Source organism: Pezoporus wallicus, unplaced genomic scaffold (assembly GCF_028554395.1).
Source record: "Pezoporus wallicus isolate ANWC-B61680 ecotype Strahan unplaced genomic scaffold, APGP_CSIRO_Pwel_v1 contig_227, whole genome shotgun sequence".
NCBI lineage: Eukaryota > Metazoa > Chordata > Aves > Psittaciformes > Psittacidae > Pezoporus > Pezoporus wallicus.
The window spans coordinates 2,694,057-2,717,960 of record NW_026635704.1 but is presented as its reverse complement, the minus strand read 5'-3'; the positions used below and the strand labels follow the sequence as shown (position 1 = coordinate 2,717,960).

Here is a 23,904-nt window from a genome sequence, read left to right as displayed (position 1 = left end):
TGCTTATGCCATTTAATACTTTCCCTTGTGTGTAGCAAGGTATTTGTGATTCAGATGTGTGCAAAGTGATGAATAGGAATATGGCATAAAATGTGTTATAACCAGTTAGGAGCAGAAGTGGGTTAGGGGTCTTGAAATCCTGGATTTCCTGGGCTTTGACATTATGTGTTACTCTCTCATTTATTCTATTTTTATAAAGAATACATTGAGAATTTGCAAGAGCCATCATAGGAGGTTGATTGGGTTGGTTTTTGTTACTTGTTCTGGTTTTGGTTTGGGTTTTTTGGAACTACTTAAGCCCATTTTGCTCTTGTAATTCTGCCACTACTGTTCCACAGAACTACAGCTTCTCCTAAGAAAGGAAGTTTTAATACTAAATAGGGTTTGTTTTCTTTTTCGTTCCTCCAATAACTTTTTTCTTTTAGCTTGGAAAATTTTCCGAAACAACAGTTTTAAGTTTTACCCATGGTAAATCTCACAATTACTGAGGAAGGAAATACCTATGAAAAACCTGGGGATATCAATTATACGGAAGATGTGTCTTAAGGTGTAAAGTGCAGAGAGGCTGAGAACTTCTACAAACTTCAAGAAACATAAAGTTTCTGTTTCAGTGTAATTTTCCATCTAATGATTTATTACATTGCCAAATAATGTTTCTAATATCGATGACAGGTCTTTCAATGATTGTTACACTGTTAGTTTTTTATGCTGAATGTCACGGAGCCAGTTGCTGTATGACATTTATATAATTATTTCTATCATGGCATCCAAAAAGCAGCAGTGGTAATTCAATAGTGCAGACACAAAGTCTTCTGACTTTTCTCTTTTCTTTGTGTTTGCTAAGAATTTTTGTGTGTCCAATTTCTTAAAAAATAGTTGTATATATTTTTAAGCTTGAATTAATTTTAATCCTAGATGTGGTAAAAAAAAATGAAGGTAAAACATGTACATGAAGCTCATTTTCAGATGCTGACTGGTATTGCCAGCAGAATTATGACCTTATCAATATTAGTTTAGTCTAAAAACTTGTGTACCATAAGGGTATTTTCTGCCTGGTGAGAGAAAGTGGGAAAATCACTGGATGTAAGATGGAGGGGAAGCTGACATGCAGATAGGCTGTCTCCTTTTGCCCCTGCAGGTAATGTTGCATGCATCAGGACTTTGCTTACTGCACAAGGTGTTCTCCTTCAGTTCTAAATCTGCCAGCTCAGTAAATCCCAGACATGCTTAATTATCCTGTTCATTTTTCTGGAATAGGTGATCTGGGAGAGGCACCTGGATCCATCATGTGCTACAAATACATCTGCACAATTTATGATTGTTACTGCAGAGGGGGCTTCATCAGCACTGGGTGCTGTTTACTTACTTGGAGAATGGGGAGCATCAGTTGGCATAGGACTGGCATGCAGTCACAGAAGCAATGGTCCCTGATTTGAGGTGTAGTCCTACATTCCATTGCAAGTCTTACTACTGTTTTTACTGAAGTTGGGCTGTTGTGAGACTTGCTATCATGTTAATGACTGAAGACACAATGTCAAATGAAAGTGAATTTGAGCCCTCAACCTATTGGAACTAGTGGCTGAACTGTCAATAAAATAAAATGGCTGTTCAAGTTTTAATAGCAATTTAAGCCAAGAGTTACTAGTCTCTCTTCACTTGTAGGTCCTCTTAAAATTATCCTTCCCTGACATACTGGGAAATAGAATAATAAACCAAAGGTAATCGGTAGCTAGATTCAACTGCCTGCTAATTGTGCTTTTATTGTTACTCCTCTTCAAAACCTTCCTCAGGATGCCAGGGCCTTGGCATATTTATCATGATGGCTGTAGCAGAAGTCTCAGAGCAGTACTTTCAAACCTTCACACCTTTCTCGTCAATTAGCAATTTAGCAGAGCAATTATTTTGCTTTATTTTCATTCAGAACTATCCCAGAGTCATCATGAAATCATGGCTGTCTCGGGCCCAATTTTGTGGCCTCCAGGGTGAAGAGGTGACAGGGTCATGGGCAAGTGACATAGACTGTGACACACAGTATCTTAGACAGAGCTCATGGCAGCTTTCCGTCCTTATGGTGGCTCACATAACTTGCTAGTATTATTTTCTGTCATGCAGAGATAACACATTTTAATTTATCTGACCATTTTAATTTGAAATAGTTGGGGAAGACAGCATAGTTGGGGACAAAGGCATCCATATATATTGATGCAAGAAATTTATAATCATTCATCCTTCCTCATTGAAATCCTGATCTTTGCAGTCTTACCGTGAACATTATCTTTATTACTGACTTCATGGAATACAGAGATTAGATCCTGAATGAAGTGAAGGATATAGGATGAATATGGATTAGTCTTCTAAGACAATACTGCTCAGGTTTTCTTCCTGAGGTGCTGTATCTGCCTCAGGAAATGAAAGATAAACAAGGTAAAGCTCCACTAGCCAGTGCAGCAGTGCTAGTTGTATACTTACATTATTGTTCTTTATAGATGGTTGAAAAGAGATGCTTGGAACCACATCTAATTAAAAAAAAAAGACTCTTCATTCAATGTGGAAATGTTTAGTTTTAGTGACATGGAAGTGTTTAGTTTTACTTTTACTTTGATAGAGATAAGTGTTTGGACTGAAGGGAAGTGAGCAGAAGCATTGTGTCTCATCTCACAGCTGTCTGAGTGGCACAGTTGAAACACTAGCTTCCATTGAGGAAATCTGTACAGATAACAGAACCGAATTAATAATTGATGAGAGTTAAAAAATCTAGTGGAACTAGAAAATTATTACAAATATTAATCAGTAGAGGTTCTCCTCAACTCTAAGACACATGATAATGTTACTCAGTTTGCTAGTACCTTCCTTCTTACGGTTGTCACAAACTCTGCATACGTGGATCACTCCACAGCAGCAGTAGTGGCATTATTACTACTACTGCTCCGATTATAATTGTTATTATTAATTATCCCAGCTCTTGATATGCTAAGAGCCAAACAGCTTTCCCAGCATCATGTATACTGGGGGAAAACTGCAGCTAAGAAAATAATTGTAATCTTTTTGTTTCAAGATCTTAGAAAATCTGTGACTTTTCAGTAAAAAAATTTTTTGGAGGTATTACTTAAGACAGGATAGTAGTTTTTCTCCTTGGATCTCACGCATTCCCTTCAGACTGCTACATGTTGGGAATGTGTTGGTACTTTACAAGACTTAAGCCTTGCAGGCTTTGCAAGTGTAATAGTGCAGTATTGCAGGCTGCTCCCTCTTACAGCAACCAGTGTAGCCAGCAAATCTCTTTTCTCCTGAACATTATATGAATATAATTGAGGTCAGCCTTCTTGTTTGGCCTGCTGATTTTATATGCAGACATCAAGTATTAAAACAGAAGCTGGAAAATTGTAGTGCAGTCTGGCAGGAGTATTCCATGTGTGCTTGGAATGTACTTTTATGCGCTGCATTGCCTAATGCACATCATATATAATATAGCTGACATATGAAATCAAAGTCAGGTGATACTCTGAATAAAATAAAAAAAAATGTTTCCTATTGACCACCTGGGAATTTCCATATGAAATAAGCCAATACTTTTTTTGATGGTTCTGTATTAAGATTTTGAACTCTATGTTGTCCTTGTATTCGAGTAAAAATTAATTCACAGGTTGAGTACTTTGTGAGGGAATCTCAGGGTCAGTACTCTACATCTTAGGCCAGACTTTGCTTCAGACCTTGGCCTAAAATGCCTGTGCTTTGAGTTTGCTTTTGGATATATTCATGTGACACTATACGTCTCTGCTTATAATGGTATGAATCAAAGATGAACGTTGTAAGGAAAGACTATGGAAAGATAGTATTTTTTGTTTGTTGATTTTACTTCTTTGTGAGCTATTTGCCTATATTTTCTAAAGAAAACAACACTGTTATGATTCATTTATTAATTAGGTTATGCTTTCCTTGTTTTGCTGTTGATATATAGCTTGAAAGAGAAGAAAACTTAGACACTTGCAGAAATCTTTATGCAAAGAGCGAGAAGTAGGCTGCTGATTGCTAGGGATTTGATATAAATAAGTTTTAAGTGAAATAAATATGTGAAGCCCCATTAAAGTTGAAGATTTGATCTAGAGAGTTTTAAAGTGATTTAAGGAGCAGTCCTCTCTCATCTCAGTTGTTTAGTTTTCACCATGCAGGTACTTGTAATATATCTTTACTTTTTCTGTCCACAGAGTAAGAGAGACAGAAATAAATACTTAATGTTTTAAAAAATAAGGGGCAAAACATTCCTCTCTCTTTTTAATATTCCTTTTATATCTTCCTATATCTATATATATACACACACATAATATCTCTCCACAGTCTTAGTCAATATAGATCACCTTTTGCGTCAGAGAGTGAGCAAGATATTTAAAAATGCATGTTTAGGAGTTGAATTCAGTGAAGCAGAGTTATCATTAAAATACATGTGATTAGCTCCCAAAATGTCAGAAATGAGACAGACCCACTCAACATCAATGTATTATTAGAAAGCTTGCTGTATCCATTGCCCATTTCTTTGGTGCTTACAATTTTAACACTGGTTTTGTAGACAGTCTTAAGTATGTGAATTTTTCCCATTTTTGATGTCATCAAAGAGAAATTTGTTCATACCCAAATTTTGTCCCATGTAATTACACTTTTAAAAAGCTGCAGGCTGATGAATCCCTGAAGGACCCTAATGTGCTGTTTGGAAATCAGAAATAGAATTAATTCTTTTCTTTGATTATTCCTGTATGAGTGTCTCTCTAATATGCAACATTTTAAATCCTTGCCTTAACTTAGTAATTCAGATGTTGTAAAGAACAGCATCCTACAACTGTACTCCCTAGAAATCACCACGGAAATATAAAAGTGATAATATAGTGTCCTGAGAAATAATGTTGAGGAGCAGAACAAAACTGCATTAATCTAGGCTGAAAATAGCAGCTCTGCCATAACTTTGCCTTTCAGGAACAGTAAGCAGATACTTTGCTGTGTCATATCACATGAATGTTGATGTTTTAGTCACAAGACAATATCATTTTTCTTGTATTAATGGTATACTTGATGTGTCATTGTAGAATAAGATTTTTTTATTCTGTATTTTAAGCTTTGACAGGAAAAAAACTGAGTGTGAGGTTACATTTGGAAATCTAAAAAACATGTTTAAACCAAATGGTATTCTCTCTCAAATGTGCTACTGTTTAAGCTGTGCATTTAGCAACTGCAGTATATTCTTAAGACTGCAAGTATTACTGTTATACCTGCATATTTGTTTATATTTACATATAAACATGCTTATCTCTTTTAACTGGTTAATCCCATTTTGATTTGATATACATACTGTATACCAGGAAATATTAGAGTATGTGATTATTGTCTAAAACAAGTAACCTCCTCAAAAACCTTTACACGTAGATTTTTTAAGGAAGTTTTTTTACATTTAATATAGACCTGATCTGTTATGAAAGGGGCTTCCTACCCTTTTGAATGACCTTTTATCAGGGTGTATTTTCCTGCTGTTGCTGCTTCTGTCTTCTCTCTCTTGGGTAGTAGAGCACATTAAATAATTTGCTGTAAACTCAGAGTTACTGCATGAAGTGTAAAAAGACATATTCCAGTATTATTTGCCCACTTTATTAATTACAAGTTTTCTAGCTAATTTGTTTGTAATGTACTGTAACAAAATACAAGGGGTTTGTGTAGGCTGTTGCTGAAGTACTTTAAGTGAAAGCTATTTGTTTACTATTGCAAAGAATAGATGGTGTTTTTACACTGGAAGCCGTATCTCCACTCAGATTTTATGAACAACAGGTGTGATGCACAGACTTATCAGAATATGCTAATACGTTCACAGTGTTCTTTAATTGTAGCTTTCATTATGTATCAGTAAATAGCTGAGAGCGTAATTGGGCTAAGAAAATACAAAGGGAGCCCTATGTTACACTGCTGTAGTTGAATTTGATCCCCAAATATTTGTGTGCTACATTGCACTTCACCACAGAATCATAGAATGGTTTGGGTTGGAAGGGGTCGGCTTCACCAACACTGTTCTCAAGCTAGAAGTCAAAACACAGCACTGCACCAGTTAACACAAAGGAAAAACATGACTGCTACTGCTGAACCCAGGACAAGGGGCCTTAAAGAGCATCTAGTTCTAACCTCCCTGCCACAAGACCAGGTTGCTCAAAGCCCCATCCAACCCGGCTTTGAACACTGCCAGGCAGGGATGAGGCAGCCACAGCTTCTGTGGGCAACCCATGCCAGTGCCTCACCACCCTCACTCACTGAAGAATTTTTCCTAATATCTAATCTAAATCTCCCCTCTGTCATTTTAAAGCCATTGCCCCTTGTCCTGTCCCTACAGACCCTTTTAAAAAGTCCCTCTCCAGCTTTCTTGCAGGCTCCTTTAGTTACTGGAAGGCTGCTATAAGGTCTGGCTGGAGCCTTCTCTTTTGGAGGATGAACAAGCCTGACTCTTAATCTTGTTCTTGGTACCTGTTGAGTTTCCTTTTGCTTTCTTGAGGATGTGTGATCATTCTTTTTATATTCATCTATCTGGACATAATGCTTGCAAATCATAAAATATTTTTACTCTGCAAACTGGATTTTGGAACAGTCACCTCTCTGGAGAAGTATTTTTTGCATGTTAGTAAAACATTCAATAGTAACGTTACGTTTTAAAGGCATATCTCCTAATGACAGTGAAAATTAATCTGTTTAGCTGGTGTTTCTTAGTGTTTCAACATAATTCTTTAAGCTGAAGGACCATAAACTAGAGGGATGTCATGGAACAGTAGGTAGTTCTAAGAAATATTTTGTTCTTTTGTTTTTCCTTGAAAATTGGCTGCATTAGCTGGCTCTTTCACTTTACTATTTGAAGTCTTCAGAGGTGAGACCAACAGTATGAAACTGACCTCAGTTTAATGATGTTGGCTTGTAAAATCACAGAAAATTATCACTGTCTCTGAACAGATTAGTAATAATGAGCTGGTACAATATGACAAACTACCTTGCCCACAGTTAAAATGCAATTAGCTGCCCTTGAATTTCAAATGTGCTGGCTGTTTGTTCTCTTTCATGGCTGGCATGGGTTTGGGTGGTTCTCTGTGTTCATCCCATCACTTGTCTAATTTTTAACACGCTTTAACTTGTCATCGATACACTGATAACTTGAGCTGTAACCAGATATTTGTCCTAGCCCCATCTCTTATCCCCGCCCAAAAAGTACTGTGGGGCTTCTGACAGATGTACAGTGGCAGATTAAAATTAGATGGCTGAAATGGTTATCGCTGTCAGCCGCTTACCGTGCCTCCCCAACAAGATGTTGCAGTCTCAAGGCTGGCATGACTGATCTGCATGTCAACCACAGTATTTTCCAGTCCAGCATATTAAGATAAACCACAGACAGAAATAATGTCCAGAAGAGCCATAGGCTTGAGGTAATGTGTCAGGATTTGAGGGTGTGGTTTGGAGATCAAATGCTGCTTGGCTATTAAATGCGATGTGCATTTTGTCAGTAGTGTCAGTTTCATCAATCAGTGGTTCCCCCAGCCCACGTCAGGCATGTACATGTGCGCGGTAGGTGGGCATTCCTCAGGTGTGTTAGTACAGCAGGCACCAGGCCTCCAGTGGAAACTAAACCATGCTCCTTTTGAAAACCTCTGTTTGGGAAGAGGCAAGCACGGTTAACATCTCATAGCCAGCTGTGCCAGCAGGGTGCTAGGCTGTGTGGCTCCACCCAAGCCAGATGTGCAGATGTCAGGTGTGAAGATAAGCCCTTCCTATCACACCTGGGCACCCTGGTACCATCTCTCCTCCCTTGGCATCCCGCTCTACTCTCTTCCTCACAATCCATCTGCTTAGTCTGCGAGGTGGTGCTCATTTTGGAGGCATTGCCTGATTCAAATGGACCCACTGAAGACCTCCTTAGCTTCTGACTGTTTCCAGAGGAACGGCTGCACATGAACGGAAATTGCAGCCAGTGACAGGGGAAGGCTGTGCCCCCCTGAGGGACAGCAGTGCTAGCCCAGAGCATTTGGTTTTGGGGATGCAGCACTCCAGCTCATTTATATTGGTTTTCACATACTGTGTAGGCACTCTTTCTCTGAAAAACACAGTGTATTTGCAAAGTCGGATGCTGTTCAGGGGAGGGAAGCTGTTTGCTTTGGTTTTCTGTGCTGTAAAGTTTCCTCAGATACTGGATGGTGCATGGATAGACTCAGCACCATCCAGCATCGTGTTTATTGTATGATCATGTTCACAACCAGAAATGCACTGTCCTAAATGCACTGTTGCTTTTTAAATTATGCCATTTCAACAACAGAAAGGTTCATATGGTAAAGATTTCTTCAGGATGCCTGTGTCAGTGTTTTCTGCATAGTCTACTTTGTAAGCACTTTGGCCATGGAAATTATGAAATAATCTTCATTAACTAGCTGCTATACAGTCAAATATGTTGCTGATTCTTAAACAAAATTGCATCATTGTAGTGTGAAAGAATCTTTATTGAAACTGTTCTGCTTAGGTTGCTAAATGAGGCACTCTCAACCCATAAGATACTGTTTTTGCTGTGCATTCATATTTCTTCCCTCTCTGTCTGTCCTGTACACTGAATGTTGGGAGAACTCATGGACAAAAGAGGAGCATCTGGTGGTTGTAGTAATGGCTGTACTGGGTAGCACATATACCTGGAACTGAAATGAAAACCTTGTGTGAAAGTGTGGGAAGCAGAACTCACCTCCTTTCCCTACCACAGTTAATCAGCCTCTTCCCCCGCTGTCCCAGTATGCTTTGGGCTGTTGCTCTGGCAGTGGTATTGCTGAAGCCTCACAGTGTCTGTACCTTTTAGGTACTTTGGAGCATTGCCAGACACTCTCCTGACACAGACAATGGAAAAATAACTGCATTTTTTTTAACAGTTTTTATTTCCATAAAAGCAGAAGAGAATTTCCTGGGACAAAGAAAAGACATTTCTGTAGCCCAGGGGTGTTCTTCCTGCTCAGCATTAGAGACCTGCTGCATGAGTGAACATGGGAGGGGTCCTTCAAGGCTTTTATAGCGGAAAATGTTAGGCAAGCCAGATGACTACCAGTTCTTCTCTATGGAAATGCATAGAGATGGGAGTCTGTCTCCATTTGTAATGCAATACATATTTGGGAGGGAATGTTCATGGAAATTGACTGGAGGAGAAGGCAAAGGGTAGAAAAAATGGATTTTGTAATAGGAAAATATTTTTTTTTCATTTTAAAAAGCTTGAGCCATAAAATCCCAGACTTCTGGGAAAGATACTAAGGTGAATAAAATGTGTGACTCATTTTTTAGATAGAGCTGAATAAGGACTGAAGAATTAAATAACAATTGATATAGACAGTTCAAGTTTATAAAAGACATTGTACTTTATGATGCAAGCCACTGAAAGCCATTTATTTTTGGCTGTACTCTGTGTATTATTTTGCTTATATTTTTTGTGCTGTGAACACTGAGTCACCCTGACCTGATACATTTAAAATAATTGGACTTAAAAGGAAATTGCTTTTAAAGTACAAAATCTAACAGTGACAAGGCATTTACTACAGGAACATGCAAAGTTCTGCAGATGTGGCTTGGCGAACATATTAAAGGTGGTAAAAAACTTGTCATTACTCACATTACTGTACATTGTACAATTCAAATGCCATTGAGAAATGAAAATTCTCTTGTCCATTAAAATCTGGAGTTCATGTTACAGTGTAAGCACTGTAACTGTCCTGCATCTTAACACATAGTAAACAAATTAATTTCTCTTAGATTTTTTGCACAGGAAGATGTGTAGAGAGAATAATGTCATCAGCATTAATTTGACATCTTCTGAGCAGCCTCCTGAAACATGGTTGTTCTGGGCTCAGCAGTAGCAGTCATTTTTCTCCTTCTTAGTAGCTGGTGCAGTGCTGTGTTTTTTGACTTTCAGCCTGGGAACAGCACTGATAACACCGATGTTTTTAGTTGTTGCTCAGTAATGTTTCCTCTGACCAAGGACTTTCTGAGCCTCATGCTCTGCCAGGGAGGAGGGGAAGCTGGGAAGAAGCAGAGAGAGGACACCTGACCCAAACTGACCAAAGAGGTATTCCATACCACAGCACGTCATGCCCACTATATAAACTGGGGGCAGTTACCTGGAAGGGTTAGATCACTGCTTGGGTCAGGCTGGATATTGGTCAGCGGGTGGCAAGCTGTATTCTCTTCCCTTGTTATTTCCCTTATCATTATCATTATTTGTGGTAGCAGCAGTGGTTTGTGTTATACCTTAGTTACTGCACTGTTCTTATCTCAACCCATGGGAGTTACATTCTTTTGATTCTCCTCCCCATCTCTCTGGGAGCTGGGGGTGGGGGTGGGGAGAGAGAGGCTGTGTGGTTCTGAGTTACTGGCTGGGCTTAAACCATGGCAATGGTATACTCTTACCTGCATTGTACATTACTTGTATGGAAAGACAAGTTCTCTAATGTGTTCTCATTGCTTCAGTAACGTTACATTATGTCAGATGAGAATGGGGTTCCAGTACCTGCTAGAACTACTGAAAACAGTTCCTATCTTACAAGGTTACAGTCTAAAGTAATCTGACCTGATTTAATAATGCAACATAAAGGCAGCATATTTTTAGGACTGCAGTCAAAATTTAGCAATGCATCTGTGAAGTGACATGAATCTGTTTCTCTGGATACAAAGGTTGTGATGTTACCTAATAAAATGGTTTACTCTTGAGTTATTTGCTATGCAAACGATATTCCAAAGGAAAAAAATACTCCAAGAAACTGCTACAGTAACATGATTTTTTATTTTATATTCTTCTACATATGCAGCATTCTACAAACCTGTAAGTGATACTGCTTGTGATTATTAAAGATTCCTTAAGATGAAAACCAACTAAGATAATTTAAAAATATTTACCATAATTCAGGAATTCTCTGAATTTTGATTAAGGAGAACTAGACATTTAGAAAATCTCATTTGCACATGCCCTTTACTTCTCATCCACACTTGCCCATAATGACATTGTGCTTGACAAAAAATTACAAGGTACATATTTAATGCATTTTTAATCGTCTCCTCATGTAGTTCCACAACTGAAAATGAGAGTGTCATTAGCTGAGTCACCAATGTGCCTTCACATACTTGATTAGGAAAGCTCTGCTAGTACATACAGAAATGTCAGCAGGTGGTGGTGGCTCCCTATGGGGGAGTCACTGTCACCCTGGGTTGAGGTGATGGGGCTAAGATATGGCCCATGGGTGGGTCTGGCATGCCATAGCAGATCCCACGTTACCACTGCATTAAACTGGGAGAAACGAAAGGCCTTCTAAATAGCTCATGGAAACACATCCTTTGTAGGTCCTTCCCTCTGGTGTTCCTTGTCCGCTGCATGTGTTTGTGTCTGCCGTGGCACTGCAGAGTGCTTCTTTGTGTGGACTCTGATGGGTCAAAATCAAGACTGTGGCTCGGTTGAGTCACAGACAGAAACTAAGCTTATTGACAGGTCCCAAATAAAGGAGGTCTGAGTGTCTAGTGTAATTTTGTTCAGGCTGTTAATCAAGATAAGCTTAGGGAAATGTCCTAACCTCCTTAACTGGTGAACTGAATGGCAGATTTCACTACCTGTGCTTGAGAATATTGTGTAATACACACACTACTTGTGTGTAAGAATAAGCTTCCTTTAGCTAGTGGCATAAATAGTTAACTAGTTAAAGAACATAGCTTTAGGCTGTGCCTTAAGAAGATGAAAAGATAATTTCTGGATAAGTGAGCGAGCATGGGAGACTGCAAGAGGGTAGCAGCTTGGCAAATGAGACTGGTTTTGAACCAGTACCAATCTTCTTTCAGTCAGCCCAGTTTTATGGCTATTTCTCCCTTGGGCTGAGAAGATCTCTCAGTCTCCACACTGTGTGGCTCTGAGAAAAGACTCCTGTCCTGTGTGAGCCTGTGGGAAGTGAGGACAGGCCTTTGCCTGTGGTTTACAGTTCTGCTTCTTATCCTGCATAAGCTGATCTGCTTTCATTTTTTGCTGGTATTATGCTTGACATTCTTTTTGTGAAGCCTTTTTTTTTTTATTTTTTAAAGGTCTATTTATGCCTCTCTTCCCCTTATCAATGGAGGTTTATTAGATCACATGGCAGCCTGCCATCTTCCTCATTAACCAAGCGTTTTTGCAAATAAACATGTTCCTTGTGTACACATTGCCTTCTATTTATGATTTATTTCCCATTATAAAGCTACAATCTACAATATTAAAAATAATACACAGACAGATGTTTATCAGAGGTTGAACAGGGTTTTATTGTACTGACTCTGGTATTTGTGGTTTGTATTTCTTTAATCTCTAGTGAAGTGTGCTTCCTCCCACTCTCCCCAGTTTACTACTTCTGCCTCTTTTTACTCTTGCAGCAGGTGATGATGCCCCTTAAACATATTTTCTTTCAGGTTACAATATGAACAGGAGTATGAAGGAAGTATGACAACATACTTCAAATGGAGTATTTATGCAAGAAATTAGACATTAGGCCTTTATTCTAGAGATCTAGATACACCCAGAGGTAAAGAGATTTTCACCTTTTGCTTACCTGATGCCAGTAGGGTTTTTGATCACCCTCTGCTGGCTGTACTGCCAGGACTGCTTCCAGTTGGATGGACTTTGGAGAGTGCTTTTATGCTCCAGCTAAGTTCCAGGCATCGCTTAGGATTTCACATTTCAGCTGTGTTACAACAGTTTAGCTACAACAATTTGGGATCACTGGCTATGTATATAGTTTTTTACTTTTTATTCAAATGGATGGAATAGAAGTCTGCCCGTGGGTCAGATAATCATCTCAGACCCATTAAATAAGTAGCTGTGACATGCATCGTAACAGTGGCCTAAACCACCATATTTTTTCAATATGACATTTCGTTGCTTTTTTTCTCTCTTGGCCTGTGGTTGGACTTACATTACAAGAAGAAACAGCACTTAGCTATAATTAAAAATGCCCTACAGTAAGTGGGATGACAAAACAATGGGAATGCTGTTCATATGGATGAAGTCAAGTGTAAACGAAGTCTAAAAGAATTAAGTTGAATGCAAGGATAAAATTATCTTGTTGGGTAGGCACAGAAAGTGTAAAATGAGCCTACCCAATACAGCAGATACTGTATTTCACAACAACAAAAAAAAGATTTTTGTATCATGAGGCACATCCATCTTTTGCTGTTGCAGCTGAAACATAACCTTCAATTATTTGATACAGTCATATATTAATGGGTATATGTATGTAAAGAATTTCTACATACAAGCATCTACCTTGAACATGTGAGCAATATACTTATTTATACTACTTGCATGCAGTTTATAAAAACAGGAAATATTCATGATAGTATTCTTAGTATTTACTATTTTCAAGGTAGTCTGGATCTACCTGGAAGTATGTTTATTAAAACTTTATGTTGAAGAATTATGTTGAAGAGAAATTTTAAAATTAAGCTGAAGACGTAATTCCGAACATAGTAAGACATGCTTATAAGAAGGGCTGGTTTTTTCAGCCTTCAGTAGCTGTCATCTTGCTTCAGGTTTAGCTCTAGTCAGAGCCTTGCTGGCCAACCTACTGATGTTTCACTAATTGCCACTTGAAAATGAAAGGGAAAACTGCCTAGCTTTGAAACATTATTCATGAAAGAAGGATCGTGCTGGCTTATTTTCAGAACGGGAGCTTTTCCCCCTCTTGTTGTCTAGACAGGCCAAGTACAAGACTGTACTGAAAAGGGCTCTCTGGTATGTCATTAGGCACATTGGTCTAATCTGGACTGGTCTGAATTTCCTGGTCGGAGTGTTTTGAGGTCACTCCTAGTATTTTGATGCAGACCTCTGCAGGTTTGTTTACTAATTTTCAGCTTGACAATACTCTTAATATTTGCTTTCTATTATCTCCACTAACCATCAACCTCATTTAGCTCCACCGTGCTTTACAAGGAAGGGTTCTCTTCTGGTTTTAGTAAAAGCACACACTCTTTAAATGCATTTACTATGTAAACTACTTTAAGGTACTGCATTTTTGTCTACAAGTTGCAAATACCTGATGCAAAGTATGTTCCATGTTCAGAAATATCTGTACTTTCATTGAACAATCTGTTAATTTGTCCTATTCCTACAATATATTTTTACTTTGAGTATTTCCTTCAGATTTCAACGAAACGTTATTATGCAGGCTAAAGTTTTGCACTTTTCTGTCCTCCATTAGATACTAAATTTTGTTAGATTTAGAAGTTACTTTTGCACATGCATGTGTTGTGGTTTGATCCTGGCCAGCAGGTAGGCACCCACGCAGCTGCTTGCTCACGAGCCCTTCCTGCCCCACAGGATGGGAAAGAATAGGAAGAATAGCAGCAGACAGTTCTAGTAAGTGAAGAAAAGAGGGGAAGAAACCAATTTGTGCAAAAGGAGTCACTACCTCCCACAAATAGACTTATGACCAACCAAGTCTCGAAGCAAGAGGAAGACAAACCCCCTGGCTTTTATTGCTGAGCATAATGTTACATGGCATGGAGGACCCCTATGGTCAGTTGTGGTTAGCTGTCCTGGCCGTGTCCCCTTCCCAGCCTCTTGCCCACCTCCTGTCTACTCCCTCAGAGCAGAAGGTTGAGAAAAAGAGGAAGCTTCAGTGATGTGCAGGCACTGCTCAGCAGTAGCCAAAACACTGGTGTGTTATCAACACTGTTTTGGTCACAAAGCCAAAATAGCACCATAAGAGCTGTTTAGAAGACTCCATCCCAGCCAGACAGCACAGGATGACTGCTTTCTTGGCAAATAGATTTTGCTGGAGATCACAAGGGAGGATGACTTTAATAACATGTTCAATTTTAAAATCAACATAGAATTCCTGTGGTATTGCGAACAATTTTCCAGTCAAGGCAGGCATATCAACAGGGAATGAGACATCTGGTGACTCTCTTTTTTAATACACCTTGACAATGGCAATACTCATGTATCTGAAGGAAGGAGAAAGTAGCCATGACATTTTACATGGCAACTTGAGTCTGGTTTTGAATCCAAATTTTGATGTGTTGTGTTACCTAGGCAAAAAAAAAAACAAACAACAAAAAACCCCAACCCCTTAAAGCACTAATTCTTTTCTCTAGTTAGTCCTCTTAAGATAATGTTAATCAGAGCTCAGAACTTTGACTTTAATAGAGCTACTAAAAATCTAGTGCTTCATTTGGTCTTTTGTCTGAAGACAGTATAATCTGGTGGCAAACAGGAACCCAAAGTTCTTAGCTTTAATTGCTTTTTAGATGACAGCTTGCTTGAGCACTTTGTATCAGTCATGGAGGAAGTGTGGAAAGCTTTACATTAGGACTCAGCACAAAGACACAGGAAAGAAATAGTGTGGCCAAAGTAACATGTCAAATATTTTAACTTCAGGCAATAATGGTGTTTGATATTTGTCTTTCAAAGAGAAGCAGTATGTCCTTTACCATTCTAATTTCACCCTGTGTTATATTCCTCATTTAAGATAGCTGGAAAGTTTGAACCCCTCCAAGCCAACTTTTCTAATCTTCCAAGGCAGCTTTGTTCCTTTTTTGTTCTAGTTTCTTACTTCATGAAGTTGCAGAAGTGAGTTCTGAGGTGTTGTAATTACCAGATTGTTAATATTGAGATCAATCTTTTAACCTTGCTTTCCAAAAGTAACTGTTAATGACCTACTTAATTTCTTGGATTTCAAAGGCTTACTCTGTTTGCTTATGATTTTTGTATTCTCTGTATTCAAACCAGAAAGCGTAAGCTCTTAAATGCTTCTTCAGTTCTTTGTTGTATCAGAGAAGAACAGGGTGACAAAGAAACAGGGAAAAATATTTTGTTTGTACAGTATTTTATTGTACAGTTTGAACAATTGAAAATACTAATGGGTTGGACTAAAAAAGCATCGATCTTGAGGACCTTATTTAGGCAAATGCTCACTGATTTTTGAGTGCAGTTTGACCAAGTGAAACAAAAAAGTAGATTTTTTTTCCACAGGAAATATTTTTTTCCTTGCATAACATTTTATGGCTTTTATTTATATTCCTAAGTAGCATTTTATGTTACACACGTTGATGCATATATTTTTGCAGCAGCAGATTCTTGTTGGTATGTGTACCAAAATTTCATTAATACTCTCGATGAAAAGTGTTCAAAGTCCACAGATCACTTCTACCTACAAAGCAGATTTACTAAGAAAAGCAAATTATTTCATTCCCATTCCCAGTTTTATTTCTTCTTCACTATTAGTGCGCCTGTGTTACACATCAGATACTACATATGGGTAAATATCACACCCCAGTAACTGGCTTAAGGGCTTTTTAGAATTAGAGGTCCTGCCTAAGTGTAAGTGCTGTTAAAATTAAAGGAAAGTCTCTTGTTGATACAGTTGAAGGTGAAAAAATGCTATCTCTTTTCTTCAGATCATCTCTCTGAAGCAGAATCAGCCAACCCAAACTGCAGCTTTAGGGAAGCCCGAGGTTCAGGGAATGGCACTACTTTAATACACTGCTTGTGAGTGTATTAGACTTTGCTTGTCTGCTTGTGAATGACAATTGCTAGAATTTGTCAACATGCTGGAAGTGTAATCATTAAATTACAATGTGTCTAGGTATGTCCTCTGTTCTAGATGTGTAGTGTATTTAACTTTGGAACAAGCCTAGTGAGAAAGCTTTTTATAATTGCACGTATATTTTTGTGAACATTTCTTAATTACATCTTAAATACTTACTAGAAAGTATACTTGGTCTCATAGGAATTGTTCTCATGATGGAACCATATTTAGGGGAAACTTATTTTTTTTTTGTAGTGAAAAAGAATAAAGTAAAAATACAGCATGCCTGCATATAGCATTTAGACACTTTAGAAGTTTACTGACTTTGTAAGGCAAAGTGGCATGTGGGAGTTCAATGTGCAGACACTGAGTGCTTGATTGTAATTAGTTGGGAGACTAGCAAATTGATTTGGGAAAGTAGTTAAGGAACAATTGTGTCTGGACAGAAATGTTCCTGGTTACAAACTATACTTGTGCCTTACAGCTGATGCTGTCTTATGTTGTGCAAGACTTTTTAATGTGGGACAATTATTATTCTTATTCATAGTGCTGTCTTGTTCTAAATATGCAAAGTGCCACACAAACATTGAACATCAAACTAGAAAAAAATACTGTCTCTTTTTAGGAAGAAGAAGTTGGATTTCCCCAAATGGCCGATCTGGTTTAGTAATGGATTGATTCCGGTGATCTGGAATGTGTCATGTATATATTTAGATGTGCAATGCTACAAATACTATATTATGTATTTTGGTGTTAAGTGCCAGAGTCACAGCCACCGTGTTAGCATCTACTTGAAAGATATTACCTTTAATATCAGTCACCCTAGAGGTGAAGAAGGTAAGCATGAATTTCCTGACACATTTTTGTTTTGGTTTCTTTTTTGCCTTTCAGAGTGCAAATTCACCTGCGCCAGTGGTAAATGCTTGTATCTTGGTTCACTGATTTGTAACCAACAGAATGACTGTGGGGATAACAGTGATGAAGAGAACTGTCTGCTTGTAACAGAGCATCCACCTCCAGGCATCTTTAGCTGTAAGTACTGGCTCTTTGTGTGCATCCGTGTATGTATGTATGTCAAATATGTCTGTTTACCTCAGAAATCAGTCTGTTTGGAAACTTGGTCTGCAGTATGATACCTAGGGAGATGAGACAGTGGAAGTAAATGTTGTTCTTCTCTGAACCAGCATTTTTTTTAACACATTTTCTTTAGGTTTCTAAACCTGGAAAGTTGTAGTCATGCACAAGGAGCTTGTGCTGCAGACATTGAAGTTAAAATCATACGGATCATATGTGGTTTCTGAGAAAGAAAGCATAATACATAAATGATTAAATAATTTGTTTTCCAAGGTTCTAAAAAAATAATTTATGCTTTGTGTGACAGTCTTTATATACTATTAAGATCGTTAAGAGAGTTGTAATTTTTCCAGTCATAATTTCTATTAATCAAATATATTTTAGTAGTGCTGAGGTGAGCATCATTTAGTAGGTCACTGAGCTTTTGTAGGTATATATTTAAAAATAGCTTTAGTTGCTATTCTTTGGTGCATAAATACCTCACACAGGGTGTCAGAGCTTATCACCAGAACTGCTGTCTTAGTGCTTTGCCCTCAGTGATGTACACCGAAATCAAAATTTGCTTTTTGTTTTTTTATATGTTCTGCAATGATTTATTTTTGAACCACAGTTCAGCTTTCTGGATGGGGGAGAATTTTTCCAATAATGCTTCTGGTGTGCAAGTACCATAGAAGGGCTTTTACATTATTTAACACTTTCCAAATGGTTTGGTTTTGCAAATACTCACATCCTTGATCATGCTGTTTCACCTCTGGTTGTAACTATGGCTTAGGAATATCTGTGTTGTTATGTTAGTAATAACAGGAATTATAAGCAGCATGTATCTCTTAAGTTTTGTAACAAATGTGCCATTAAGCAAGGTAGAATCACTGGAGTGGATACATCATAGAATATGAAGTCAGGTGTTGGGTATCTGCCTTTCTTCCTCTGCCCTCTAACCTCCAAATGTACATGTTTCTAAATGTTTTTAAATCTTTTCCTTTGAAGTACTTTGGTACCTCTGCAGTGATTTCAGAGGTTTTGAAGTAATAACGGCCTACACGTGCTTTTATGTTATTTCATTTTATTTTTTATTTGGTTTTTTTTTGAGAGAAACTCTTTCCAAAGCCCCAGGACTAGCCATAGGCTTTGGTGATGGGTCCAGATCAAAATGGCACATGTATTTGCCCATGAACTTAAGCTGACTTTGGCTTTTGAGTTGTAGAAATGTTTTGCCATGTTATTGTGCATGCAAAACTTGTAAGCATACATTTAAAGTTCAGATAGATGATTGTTTTGGTTTTTTTTTCTGGGATACTGTGCAACTCTTCAACCAAGCCAGCACAAATGTTTGTCCAAAGGAGCCATGAAAGCCACTGTGGTAGCAGATGGAGGGTAGGACTTTGATGACAAGCAGCAGTTGGGGCATTGCAGGTGGTGATGCTGCATGGCTGCAGTGCAAAAGTGGTACCCTCTGGGTTCCTCTGCAGGCTCCTAAGTGGAACTCCCAAAGCCACCTTCAGCTTGAGGTCTGAAAGGTGGGGGCCGGTGGTTTTTCAGCACTTCTCTGTGCTGGTGGCAGTAGTGCGGTAATCACAGCATCGTGTTCACAACTTGCGCCGGTCTTCTCTTCAAAAGGCCTTTGGACTGCAGAAATTGTTACTTGCTTGATCCAGGATCTACAAACTGCTGGTCTTCCCCTAAGTTGTTCCTCCCCGTCTTTACAGACATGAGGACTGTTACCACCCATGTGTCAGTTACCTTCTGGGAGGGTTTGAAAAGAAAAAAACAAACCCAACATCTTTCCATGATTTATGTTTCCTTAAATCTGTTGTATTTCATTTTCTCTGACTTCTAAAACGCAGCGTCCGATAGTCCTGCTATCGGACCTGCTGTATCCAGTGCTGAGTGAAGAGGAATAATTAGGTAAACAGTCTTATTAAGTCCTTCAATAGCTATATTTGCTGGGTTTGCAACAACATTGCAAACACCGAGTTTGTAGAGGGAGTACTTGATTTATTGCTAGGAGCATGCAGAAGTGTTTAACTTTTTACTCACTTTGTGGCAGGGAGAGCGAGTGGTTCATTATTTATTATGTTTGGGGATACTGATAGTGACTGTACTTGCTCATAGTGATAGGGACTGTGACAAGTGCTGGTAAATTAAGGGAATTATGTTTGAAATTAAAAAAAAAACAAACAACCACCCCAAACTTGGTGAAACAAGGAGAAAAAAGATCAAATCCAGATAAAAAAATAATACAGCCATAAATACAGTATTTAAAACAACAGAGGATTAGTGATATTTATCATGTCCTGGTTATTAAACATGCTGCTACATGGTAGAAATCAGTGCCAGTTCGTAATAGGAAAGAGCATTTTTATGGACGTGGCAGTTGGTTGTGTTAGCTTATTCCAGCCTTGAAAAACTGTTTCTGGAATACTTGCTGAAGTCCCCAGGCCTTAGAGGGATGACATGTTGAATTAAGAAACTCATGCATGCTTTTGCTCAATGATTTTAATGGGGATCCCTACTGGGATCAGAGTACAGATCCCTACTGTACCAGAGTACACCACAGTGTATGCACTTGAAATGTCCCAGCTGACGAGGCTACCTTCCAGTACAGAAGTACATACATTCATTGGCTTCCAGTTAGTGACAAGACAGTAATACAGCTCAGTAAGAAGAAAATGATCACATTAAAAATAATCACTTGAGGAATTTTAAAATAGAAATTTCTTTCTGGTCAGTGTAACGTATCAGCTCTATTCTTGCATCTTCTTGCTTGTGCACAGTTGTTGAACAGGGAAGAAGCTGTTGAAAGGACCTATGTCTGTGTGCTGGTCTACATCCAAGCAGAGTGAGTGGTCTTTTTCTCCCTGGGACTGCCCTTGTCTTTACTAGAATTGCATTGGTGCTACTATGGTATGCCTTTGCATCTTCTATTTCTTCAAAGAATCCCTTTCTCGTATTGTATTCAAACCTTCTGTCCTCCTGTGGTGGAATCAATATTCATCTAAATTCACACTAATGCATACACTACCCCCAAACGATAAATAAATTTTCATATGGAAGTTCTGCTGTGGTTTATTTAAGCAATATGTGCCATGTTAGCAGTAGCCCATATTTCCAGGCTACTGAAGCATTTCTCATTTGTGTCCTTGCCAGCAGCCAGATCCAGAAATGTCTCATTGGAGTTTATCGTTTAGTTTAGTTAAATTGCATGAGCAGTGGTATAGAGAGATATTTTTTGTGGGCGACCTACTCCTGGATCTCGTTATTGTAGCAGACACTATCTAATTGTGTTAGAGGAGTTTAAATCTCCCAGATCTGGTGTTCCTCTCTCTTTGCTCTTCTTACCTGGCTCCAGTGCGAAGGCTATTAATTTGGTCTTTTAAATGTTGCTACTGAGCTCAATAAGATGTCTCACGTGTGCAAAGTTAAACAAAATGTGTATTTCTGCAGCCCTTTGGTTTTTCTATTTTCCTCTGCTGACTGGAAGGTAAGGTTTCCTTATGCTGCTGCATGGGCAATTTAGCACAGAGAAATTGGAGGCCAGCTGGAAAAAATCTTCACCAGCTCCAAGGTGTGTTAGAGTCTGATTTTAGACAACACTAGCTGCAATCCAGCAAGTTGGTTCATTTACGTTTGAACTTGTTAAGGTAACAGCTTGGTTTACATTGGGATTTTTAACATAGGTTTGGTGGTGTGTGTTAAAGCATACCTCCCCCTCCTTGGTGAGGACACTGGCACCTTACTGCAGGTTTCCCCACAGGTAGCCCTGTGCAAAGTAGCCTGTGTCAACTTCCCATAGGTCTACTTACTATAATTTTCATCAGCGATAAAGACTTATTGATTGAGATAATGGAGATGGCTGTTCTTTTAACACTACTTGGAAGTTGAGGGTGTATTTAACAACACAAAGCCATGATAGCAAAAATGTGATGAAGAGCAGGATTTTACACCTTGCGGACTTTTAAACCTTGGCAGTAGCTTCCTGCTTCACGTGACCTGCAAAACTGGGACTGAAACAATGTGCCTGCTTCCAGCAGGACACAGTTCATTTGTTTGAGCATTTCCCTTTGTTTCACAACAAATAATCAGCCTGCCTTGTCCTGCTAAAAGTAAATCACTTCTTGAAATGGGAAGTGTAGTCTTCTTGTCTGCAGACAGCAGTATCCAAGTCATGTCTAATTGAAAAGGGTTACAATGGTGGAGATTTTAGTTCGTTAGTTGGTTAGTGGAAAACAGTACAGGTAGTTATCTCTGCTGTGATCTGTGTTCCTGGGCATATGAAACACAAATATTGACATACATGAGAATTTGAAGAAGAATAAAATAAGGAAGACCAAATCCTTCTTGTCATGCGAAAATTATGTCTACATCAAATTCAAGTTGTCAGCATTGATGGAGGTGATGTGTCATGGCTGTTTTGGCATAGAAGAGTTTGCTGTAGGAGTTCATTTTCCTGTGCAAGGTAAAAAAAAAAACCAAACAAATCAAATATATAGCTCTCTCTTTCACCACCCCCACCTACTTCTGTCAGCTCTGAGCCTTGTAGGGATCTGCAGGGGGCTGGAGAATGATTCTGTTTTAAAAACAAAAAGCTCAATCAAAGGAAAATATTTTGTTTAAAGAGACCTTTGGCATCCCCCTCTGACTGTGACACTGAATTTGCGCAGATAAAAACAACCGCTTAGATTTACATTTTGATTGTGCTGCTGCTTTCATGTGTGCTGGGCTGTCCCACTTCAGGTGAAATTTATCCATTTCTTTAAATATTTAGCAGTCTAGCGTTGATGTTAATGAAAGTCTGGCACTGCTATTTTGAGCACTGCAACAATGATAGTAATTTTCAGTGTCAGATTACTGCTTCTCAGAGGAAAAGGGAGATGGGAGGAGGGAAGAGAGAAAAAAAAAAAGGAAAAATTGTTTCGGGTCTAATAGAGTTTGTCATCAGCCTGGCTGTGCCAGACAGATGGATCATGAATACTGTCTAGACGCTCTCTGCCTGAGTGGAGCTGTGGTCTCTAAGGACAAGCAATGAGACGCCGGCTTAAGTGACTGGGGAAAGTCAGGACGTGCTCCCCTCTAATCAGATAGCGATCCGGCCTGATCCTGCCCTGTTGGCTGGAGGAGAGGCCCTGCTGGTGCTGGGAGCCGGTCAATACTGATCTCAGCTGAAACTTGGCTATTATGGGGCTTTAGGAGGGGGGAAGGAGAGGGATGGTGTTATGACGCTATTGATTTCAGCTCCATCTGCCCAGGGACTGCAGGGTGATTTAGCTGGGAGTATAGATCTGGGGAGGGGGTGGATTGGGAGAGCCATCACCTGGCCATAAAGCACACGCCTAAAACGACATAGTCACCTGTATTTATTGATTGGTTTAGTCACAGTATATGCTTGAAAATTCTTACTTACTTGCTTACTTTTTCCTGGTTTGGCCCACTTGTTCAGAAGGATTTGTCTGTTCTCTCTACCTGGGGCTCCGTATGTCCCCAGCGATTAAGATGAGGTTACATGAGGCTGCCTCCAATTTGGAAAGGGAAATCTGTGTTAACCAGGTGAGATCTGTAGCCTAGGGCAGATCTTGCGCTATTTAGTGATCTCTCCTGCTGTTACTTGTCTTTTCTCTACCACTATGCACAGTTTACGATAAGAAAATAAAAATTTCTAATGTAGGTGATGAGCATTTTTGGACTGGTGGAGTTGCAACACAAACATAATTCAATACACATGCTCACTCATTTAAAAAGCAATAGGTTCTTCGGGTTTTGTATTAGAGAATAAGCTATAGCATGACAGCATTGTGGATTTGTGTTCTGCGTGTATGTAACTAAATACCAGATAGGTATTTTTGTTTAGAAAATACAATTGGTTTTCAGCCCATAGTGCAGTCTTGTTTCTTAAAGTGCTATAAGCAGGTCCTGTGCTTTGTTTTGAAATCATTTAATCTCTGCATGTTTTTGAAGCACATCATGGAACGTTAGCAATTAATATGAGCTTGAACATTTGGAAAAAGAAAAAAAAGCAAAGAAAAACATTAGGGTGAATTCTGTGTTTCTCTTTTGTATGTATTTTTAAAAATACTGTTTCCTGGTGTTTGATAAATGGAGTACAGTGCTGGTCCCATGAATTCTGTTAATGAAATGGCAGTGGAATTCAGTCATGCTAGAATTTGCCTGTTCTTCATCCAGAGCCTTACGGTATTAGCAATTTGGACAAGACAGACATACACATACATGGCCAATAACAACCATGAAATATGCTGGTACAGCATCA

General features: G+C 38.8%; 1 protein-coding gene across 2 annotated transcripts in view; it reads left to right on the top strand.

The window, feature by feature from the left end:
• The window catches only part of LDLRAD4 (low density lipoprotein receptor class A domain containing 4), a 282,359-nt gene that overhangs the window by 119,602 nt on the left and 138,853 nt on the right, over positions 1-23,904 (top strand). For both annotated transcript variants that reach the window (XM_057397410.1, XM_057397409.1), the window contains exon 4: positions 17,460-17,600. In XM_057397410.1, coding sequence (XP_057253393.1) covers positions 17,460-17,600 — 141 coding nt within the window. The remainder of the gene's footprint in view (positions 1-17,459; positions 17,601-23,904) is intronic.